The sequence below is a fragment of the Panicum hallii genome, chromosome 9, assembly GCF_002211085.1.
Source record: "Panicum hallii strain FIL2 chromosome 9, PHallii_v3.1, whole genome shotgun sequence".
NCBI classification, from domain to species: Eukaryota; Viridiplantae; Streptophyta; class Magnoliopsida; order Poales; family Poaceae; genus Panicum; species Panicum hallii.
Window position 1 is genome coordinate 17,873,186 of NC_038050.1, and position 9,539 is coordinate 17,882,724.

Genomic DNA, 9,539 nt, shown 5'->3' on the forward strand with positions numbered 1-9,539 from the left:
CACTTTATCACATTCAAATTAGCTGGATTAACAAGGGTTCCATACTCCCACCCTATGTCTTCGGAATTTCTTTTAACTGCTGGCTTGTCCACTGGTTTAGGGCTACGTGGATTCGAGGCAGCAGATGACATCCTGCAAGTTGCATGCAAGCAATAGGAGCAAGAACATCAAGACATGCTATGAGCTAGTATGCAATTATACAAATATAGGGTTCTTATTAGTTATTATAAATATAGGTCATAATCTGTATCTTTTATTGTTAGGATTAATCTTGTATATATATGTTGATTAACTCGCTGCGTGCCAAAGAACAAACTGGAAATATGGTGAACATTTCAGATTTAATTGAAACATAGCAATACTGAATTGAATTCATTCGGCTAGGGCGCACAAGGTCCTTGAGCGCAAGCGGTCCCATCGTCTTGCAGCAGGTGTCCAGCAAGGCAGCAAGCACAAACCTCCTTCCACTGTCCATAGGAGACAACTGCATTTATCATCTGACTATATACTATGTGTCCGAGGAGACAACTATGTCTGGCAAGAGAAGCGTTTTTATTTTTATTTTTTCTAGGAGACTCTTACGTTTGAGCATGTTTGCTTGAACGTCAGGCATGCTTTTGGTACAATTATTCTCTACACTTGGCTCACGAGCGTTTACACAAGATTTGCGTTGCCCGACAATGAAGTGCAAAAAGCAACGAAGCAAAAGCTGCAGCCTCTTCCACTTTGTCAACACATCCTGCTAAAGAAATTGGAAAGCAATGCTTCGACATGGTACTCTTCTGTGTGGTACGCTATCAATAAGTCAGCCAAAAAAAAGTTCCCCCTTTTTGGGTATGTAGTGGGATCACACACGCTTTCCAGGCCTTTGATTAACTTGCAATCTTAATCTTAAGTACTAAGGAACTCAAGTAATTTACTGGCCAATTTGTCAACGTCCCTACGCTTGCGTGATTTGGCCAGCACAGTCTCCAAAATAAAACTTCAACCCTTAATTTCTCTTATACTAGTACAATATTTGCAACAACAAAATCATAACCATAATAAAATGACCTTAATAATGTGAATCTACTGATAACAATTTCATAGGCACAAATTTACATTTAAGAGGTTAATTATTGATTGAAAATTACGAGGTTTAGATAATAAAAAGTGTGCACGCCTTATAAAAAGAATCTAGGGAATATGAGCATTTTGATTTGAACAAAGATGTGAAAAGCCAACCCAAAATTGATGTTGCACAGCTTTTCCCTAACTAATTAAGCATGTATATGAAAAATTTAGCGCACCTTGAAATTGAAAGTTAAAAGGATATACCAAAGTAGCCTAAAGAGAAATCTTCCAAGAAGTATTAAAATTTCAACAAATTTGTGTTCGACGTGATTATTAGAAAAAAAATGTTTGCCACTTGAAAGGACCATCTTGCCCTCCATGCTAGTTGATGCATTCCATGCTGTAAAAAGGGGCCAAATGCCACTGAATCAAAGAGCTTATTGTTTTGAGTGTACGTCAATTTGACGAAGGCAACATCCAAAGGAGGAAACTGACGAAATAATTTCGAGTGCCAATAGATCGATTTTCCCATATATTTCCACCATTTTAATCAGATCGATTTTCGAGTGCCGCATCAGGGAAGGATAGTTTTTCTTTTTCGCAGGCCAGCACACACAAATCAGATCAAGATGCAACGTTTGTATGGGGACAACACTTTTGCAGCCATGCAAGGCGCATCATTGCTTGAATGGACCGTCTTGTTCAGGTGTCCCACTAAAGTCATGCCAATGCATGCAAGGAACTAACAACTTTTAATCATTTGTTTTGCTTTCCTGTCACGGTTGATTCAAACATTCACCTAGCCAATTGTTCATTTTTCAGAGGGAGACTAGATTCATTTTTTTTAATTGCTTAGGATTCTCGACAAGGTTGTGTGCTTGGCTGCTTGTGCTTGTGCCCTCGGTAGTTAAGCATTTATTTGATGCCTTTCTTTTTTTGCCGCTATGAGTGATACAAAGTTTTTGGTATGGTCAATAGCTATAGGTCCCTCTTTTGTTCTCACTCCAGCTCTTACACCACAATCTTGTTAGAGATGAAGGCATGAAGCTAATAAAAAGGCATTGAAACGTTATTTAATGGAAACAATTGTAAAACCACTTCAAGTTTGAGATTATCCATAAACTACTTTTGTTGCAATGACCAACACCTACTCAACTTTGTTCCGAAGGCCACTCCACCGTGCACACACTCAGCCGATTCCACTTGTTTTTCACCAATGTAGAGCCAAGACAGACTAAAGCTAGCCAAGTTATATTTGATATAAGTGCTTCAACGGAGCTTAGTGATCGTTTTGCAATGAAAATTGCAAATACGCAACCACATTTAAGCTCTCATTAACGATTATTTGGGTGGCTCCCCAGAATGGTGTCCGGATATAATATACTCCTAGAAGAATATAACTTCCGTAAAAACTACATTGGTGGCTCCAATTAATAAAAAATAAAAATGTTCTGAATCGGATAATTACATTCAATATTTCCAATTCTCTTTTTTTTCCAATATGGTCAAAGTAGTGGTGGATATTTATAACAGAATGGCGTAGGGTAGAAGAGGGAGAAGAATTTGTTCGGGGAAACTCAAACTCCAAGTGATACCAAGACATGTTTTAAAGTAACAACTTATACGAAAATACCATGAAATAGAAATCCATTGTAACCCTTTGTAGCAAAGACCTTAAGATTTATGTTCAAACCGCGTTCCCATTGAGCAAAAATAAAAATAAAATAAAATCAGATTGCCAGTGACCGCAGGTCTACCCTATAGGTGATCCTTGAACAATTCTCGGTCTTCTCTAAACTTTAAAAGACAAACCGTGTTAACATCCACAGCCACGTAAACCAACTTTCAAATAAGACAATATCGTCTCTTTTCCCTTGACAAAAAATAAATAAGGAAAAGATACTCGAAGTGTCGAACACGGCTCGAGTCAGACGCGCAAAAGATTCAAAGCCAGGCGCTCACAAAACCCAGAAGAGAGTGACAGACAGAGAGACGGACGGCGACCGGTGTCTGGTGAGCGAGGCTGTCAGAGGCTGACTACGCGAGTCCACACCTGTCTACTGCCCGCAATTAATCAAATGGAAACCCGCTCGCTTTCCGCCCTCATTTCCCCGATCCCACCGGGGTTTTGCCCAAAAAAACCAGCAGCCCCTCTCGGCTCCTCCACCTCCACCACTCCCCCCTCCCGGCGACCGACCCGCGGCTGCGGCGAGCGGACCCGGCGCGGATTCCTCCCCCGCCCGATCCGGCCATGGACTCCGGGTCCAGGCCGCCCCCGCCGACCGGCACAGGGGTCCGCGTCCGCGCGCCGCTGGTGAGCTCCGCTCCGCTTCCGTTTCCCTCTTGGTCGTCGCTCAGAGGAGGGGCTTTCAGGTGGGATTAGGATGGGGGTGTTGGGGCCAAAGGCGCTGCCTTTGGGACGAAAGCTTCGGTCTTTCGGCGCGGGGATGGGGGTTTCGGTGCACGGGATTGGGGGTTTCGGTGGATCCCGTCGCGGTTGGGGCGGTCTGGATCTGAGTGCTTGGCTACTTGGGGGCGGAGGCTATGGTTCGGTGGATTTTTTGTGGCGTTTCTGAGCCGCAGGGCCATGGGGAATTGGTAGGAATGGACTGCAGGACCGGGGAAATGGTCTGTCTACTCTAGCTATGTCTGAATTCTACCCTGCAATCTGTTAGTACCAGTATTGCTTGAGTGCTTGTAGTAAGTAGGAGTACTATCATAGTTTTGATTTGTTGATGTGCTGTTTCTTGTGAAGTAGGAAAGCACTTCTATATGGGATTTGCATATTGTGCATGCTTAAGTTCCGTTTTCTCTAGCCGTGATTTTTGGGTGTGTAAGTACATTCAGCGCAAATTGCATGACCTTGTGTTATGCTGTAATATTGCACTGTCTGCTCCTTGTCGATGGACTGGGATTTCCTCCGCATCTATCCAGCTCAAGCTATGGGATGTTCATTATTTTCAGAACATGCCTCATATTATCTGCTTGGGTTTTGTTAATTCGAAGGAATTAGTATTACAAAGCAATGTAGTCAGCGTTGTGTGGCTTGGTTGCAACTAGGGCTGAACACTAGTTAGTAGTTACAGAACGGTATTGGCCAAACCGATAAAACCATAGATAGCCAAGCCAACTTTTCCTGTACCACTCCATGGTTAACTGCAATGGTAGTTAAGTTGATGGATGTCTTTAAACCAATTGCATACTCTTTCACTCTGCCTGGCCTGCCTCGGACCTTGATAATTGGTTCATTTTTTTAAAACCAATTGTATACTCTTTCAGTCCTGAAGAATTCCAGAACTGAGCTAGGCCCTACCTGGGACATTGGTTCAGGTTCTGTTATAATGAACTTTAACATGTACTCCCTCCGTCCCATGAAAAGTGCAATCCTAGATTTGAAAAAAATCCCACAAAGAGTGCAATAAGAGTGGTCAGATTTGATTTTCATGCCAAAACTGTATTTGGCCAATAAATGAGGGCATAAGAGTCTTTTCATGCCACCACTAATCTGTCCGGAAAAAAAACTAGAATTGCACTTTTCATGGGATGGAGGGAGTACTATGATTCTTGGTTTCTTTCCTGAATTTGGTTCCATGGATTTTAATGTCTTTGAATTGGGAGACCCAGTTAACAAAATCCTTAGAGATTATCTTTAAAAGTAATGCTTGTCACCCTCATATAGTCATAATGTTGAACTACACAAACTCAACTTGAGGATATGATAGGTCTCTTGTTCATGATTTTGTTGTCCTGCCAACTATCACTTGCTTTACTGATGAATTAATGCGCACACCTAAACTGCTATATTAAATACAGCTTTGTAATTTATAGGAAACACAATTTAGAACTAATCGAAACATCCTACAATCGCCATTCATCCGGGTTATCTGATTAAGTGATTATTCAGGAGATGTGAACAAAAATGACCTCTAGATATAAAGAAAGGAAGCTATCCATGGTGCTATGTTATATCCGATGCTATTTAGCATTTTGGATTTGATTATCTCCTTTGTTTATTTCAAGAGTTGGAATTCTAAAAGTCATAATCATCTATTTGATGTTTTATTTATTTATCCTTATTTACCATAAAGTGCTTTTCTGCCAATACAGCCTCTAAAACATTTTTTTTTTCATTGGCTTCCAGGTAGAGTCTGTCTCCTGCTATTGCAGATTAGATACAGGCCTTAAAACTGTTGTTGATGCAAGAAAGTTTGTTCCTGGTGCGAAGATGTGCATGCAACCTGAGGTCAAACAAAGCAAGCGCAAGTCAAGGGGCTCAAGAAAGGAAAGATGCAGAACACAAGCACCACTTTTACCTGGCCTTCCTGATGACCTTGCTATTGCCTGCCTTATACGGGTTCCTCGAGTTGAACACCCCAATCTCAGGATGGTTTGCAGAAGATGGAACCGCCTTTTGTCTGGGAATTACTTTTACTCCTTGCGTAAGAAAATTGGAGTGGCAGAAGAATGGGTTTACGTCTTTAAAAGGGACCGTGAAGGGAAGATATCCTGGCATGCCTTTGATCCACTACACCAGCTATGGAAGTCACTCCCACCAGTTCCATCAGAGTATTCAGAAGCATTGGGCTTTGGCTGTGCCGTTCTGAGTGGTTGCTATCTGTACTTATTTGGTGGGAAAGATCCTTTGAGGGGCTCTATGAGGCGTGTTGTATTCTATAATGCTCGGACAAACAAATGGCACCGAGCTCCAGATATGCTGAGGAAACGCCACTTTTTTGGTTCATGTGTAATAAACAATTGTCTTTATGTTGCTGGTGGGGAGTGTGAAGGAATACAGAGAACACTGCAATCTGCGGAAGTTTATGATCCAAATAGGAACAGATGGGCCTGCATTACTGAAATGAACAATGGGATGGTGCCTTTCATCGGAGTGGTATATGATGGCAAGTGGTTCCTAAAGGGGCTTGATTCCCATCGCCAAGTGACCAGTGAAGTCTACTTACCCTCATCCAATGCCTGGTCAACAATCGATGATGAGATGGTTACAGGATGGCGGAACCCGAGCATTTCCTTCAATGGTCGGCTCTATTCAGCTGACTGTCGGGATGGCTGCAAGCTTAGAGTTTACGATGACAGCACAGGAACATGGACAAGATTCATGGACAGCAAGCACCATTTGGGTAGCTCACGTGCCTTTGAAGCTGCAGCTTTGGTGTCACTAAATGGAAAACTTTGCATCATCCGGAACAACATGAGCATAACTCTTGTTGATGTCTCGGACCCAACAATGAGTGTCGAGACAGATAGTGCACGCATGTGGGAGACTGTTGCTCGAAAGGGTCAACACAGGTCGTTTGTGGCAAACTTGTGGTCTACCATTGCAGGGCGGAACTTGAAGAGTCACATTATCCATTGTCAGGTGCTGCAAGTTTAAATCCAGATTTTGTGAATGGAAGCATGACCAGGTGTTGTAAGCAGGAACAGGACCGGATCAGTGGAAGGACCCTCCATTAAGAGGTTGTTCGACTCGATACCAGAGTCATGGCAAGGAAAAGCTCATTGCAGCCCAAACAATTTTGTTCATTTGAGAACTGAGAACTTCACTTACATTCGGCAGCATTGGAAGACAATTGTAGAAGGGTTTCGTTGAAACTTGAAACCAGAAAGCGAGAAGAAACTTCCCTAGTGTACTGGCAGCCTATGCGGCTGCAGACTGGGAAAATTAATTGGTGCATATATCGTTCTATAAGTTAGGGTCTCCATCATACTATCTTGTATCGAGTAACATCCTGTATCTTACTGTGTAATGTCGATATATGTTGTAGGGGCAGACTAGCTAGACTCTAGGATTAGAAAAGTAGTCAGGATAATCCCTACTATGTTTCAAATTTTATTTGCAATGCCTGATATTTCGTATCTAATCTATGTGTTATTGTGGATGCTGGATGGATTTGTTGTTTTAGGCATGCTATTTCGATTTGCGGATTTGATGACATCAATAAGAGGATGTCCAAGGTGTCTTTATGATCATATAGTTCATACAGAGGATTAGCATTTTGTGTGGGATTTCTTTTTACAAGATTGAAGAATTTGGTATGTTATCATGGAGCAGTCTTCTCAGTTGTAATTTCGTTGATAGCTTTGTTCAAAGCATAAGTGTGTAACGGGTAAGGAATACGGGTTTGCAGTTTGGATGCCTTAAGATCACAAGTGGCATGGCCTGTCTTCATTTATCTGCGGTTCATAATCTTGCAACTTGCATAGCCAGGCCAGGATGTTCTCGCATGCTCCTCCGTCAGCAGAACCACCTTCCTGGCTTCCTCGTCCTCCTCCCCTCTGTCGCGTCCTCGCTGGTCTCCATCCGGGCCATCATCGCGTTTGCATCCTCAGAAGACAGCAGGTGCAAGCAATCGCTCTCCTTCTCAACCCTGTGCTCCCTCTTGGAACCTAATCGGATGAACCCTAGGTGTTGACTGCGTATGACGGTGTCTCAGATGCCATCTATTTTTATCAAAAATAGAAACTCCTAGCAGAGATTTGAGTAAGAGAAGATCACTGCAGGTGGCCTCTTGTTTGTTATATATGTAATGAAATAGAAACTATGCAGCATCTCTTTTTTGACTGTGCGGTAGCAAAGAGCATGTGGAGGACATCTCTCAGGAAATAGGTAGATATATATATACTTATGCAGGCTGACAAACTTCAGTTGCATAAACATATAAAGTTTGTAGTTAGTATCCTCTCCTTTATTATTTCCTTTACTATTCACATACATGATGAAAGGATCAATAATATCATATACGTACCAGGAACACGTATGTCTATGTAATGCTGTAACATCTTCATTGATTTCCTACTTTATTGTTTGGTACAGGTTCAAGGGGCCGTGGCTATTTGATCTGCAACTAGCCAATCTGCAAATTGCATTGGAGAATTTGCTAAAGTACCCGTTGATTATTTGAACAGTTTGAAGGAAATAATGTATGTCCAAGCATGGAGACTTGCCGTCTGCCGTTGATCTCTACTCTCGCTGAGACATCAAACATTGTCTAGTACCTGATGTGTCATGCATCATTAATGCTGTCCTTTATGTTGTGCAATTGTGATGCACTCATATGGAGTATGTAAGACCTAATGTATGCCAAATAATATGTAAGTTCCTATATAAGGTCCAAGTTCCACTACTCTTTGTTGTTCCCTGCGTTGGATGGATGAATTATTTGAATCTTTATTCGCTTTATTCTTGAATGACATCATATACACGTTGTGAATGCCATATATATGAAGCATATTAGAACATTAAGTGTGAAGTAAGCTATTTTTGTTTGACTCCACAGGGTTCTAAATGCACCGCGGCTAGAAAACTATATGCAACCACTTCATATGTCTATAATGGTTTTGTGAGGTTTTGTTCAATCATGCATACATGCAGAGCTTGCTAGGTAGACAAAACTACTAGTGAATAATCCAGGATCACCATACAGAAAATGATAGCAATTAATGGGGCCAATTGATGGCACCAAGGGCAAGTATATTGGTACACATCAGCGGTCTCGTAGGTCGTCTTATGCAAGTCCATATAGGATTTTTGATTAGGTGCCGGAGAGAGAGAGAGAGAGGGAGGAGAGAGAACAATATGGTTGTTTCGCGAGACAACCGTCTCATAGGCTAAAATTTAGGACTATAAGACCACTTTCTCACCACTGTACGAGTTGTTGTTGCCATGCAACTCATAATATTTTATTTTTCTATGCACAAATTATGGAATTATGCATAAATTTTCTTTTTCTATATATTTACTATGAGACAACTTATAAAACAACCTATTGTATGTATTGTCTGTTACATCATCTTATGATGACGTGGCGATGCATGAGACCGCCAATTAGACTGGACCAATGCTCTAAGTATGAATAGAAAAATAGATACGCTCATGCTGAGTTGAGGAATCAAACATGGATCGAAGATTCTGCCATTAGGAGCCTAACCAGCTGACTAACCAGCTGAGCTACATTTGGTTTGCTCCTTTTTTTTCCAGCTTGTTATCCAAAAATTCCATCACTCACTAATATGAAGTCGGTTGGAGACAGATTACATATGAAATTACATCCCTTCAAGAGATTTATCCAGCACTTTCTAGTTGACAATTTTTTAAATTTGAAGTCATTTAGTACCTAAATAGTCATAACTCGCATTGCTATCAACAACGAATTATAAGTGCAATAGTGAGGTAACACATGAGCTAGTGGTTGCAAGTTCAAAGTCTCACAAAGGACATGTTGTGTGTTCGAGGCGAAAATTTGCATGACTTTTGACGTGCAGTGTGACACCGACAGTGGAGGTGTACCAGATGAAAAAGAACTCCAGCCCTGATGTTGAACCCATTATTACTGCTGGCTGTCTCGGGCATACATGGCCACAGTTATGGAAGAAAGTCAGCAGCATGCTTCCGCTCTCCAAGTGCCACCTGACGAACGGTTCCACTATTTCAGCTTAGTGGCAGCAGCAGGGAAGATGAACAATCCCTG

General features: G+C 41.7%; 1 protein-coding gene across 2 annotated transcripts; it reads left to right on the top strand.

The window, feature by feature from the left end:
- The first annotated feature begins 3,169 nt into the window (after positions 1 to 3,169).
- On the top strand, positions 3,170 to 7,010 carry LOC112876196 (F-box/kelch-repeat protein At1g55270). 2 transcript variants are annotated; one of them, XM_025940249.1, is made up of 2 exons: positions 3,170 to 3,367; positions 5,195 to 7,010. In XM_025940249.1, exons 1-2 carry the CDS (start codon positions 3,305 to 3,307, stop codon positions 6,443 to 6,445), a joined length of 1,314 nt encoding a protein of 437 aa, XP_025796034.1. In that variant the 5' UTR covers positions 3,170 to 3,304; the 3' UTR covers positions 6,446 to 7,010. The 2 variants fall into 2 exon arrangements, with proteins under 2 accessions (XP_025796034.1, XP_025796033.1); XM_025940248.1 differs by having other exon boundaries at positions 3,304 to 3,681.
- Positions 7,011 to 9,539: the final 2,529 nt, after the last annotated feature.

Excerpts from the sequence above, each read along its gene's own strand:
- LOC112876196 (XM_025940248.1), top strand. The coding sequence starts at position 3,598 with ATGGTTCGGTGGATTTTTTGTGGCGTTTCTGAGCCGCAGGGCCATGGG. Across the intron at positions 3,682-5,194 it reads ACTGCAGGACCGGGGAAATG|GTAGAGTCTGTCTCCTGCTA; the intron begins GTCTGTCTACTC and ends ATTGGCTTCCAG.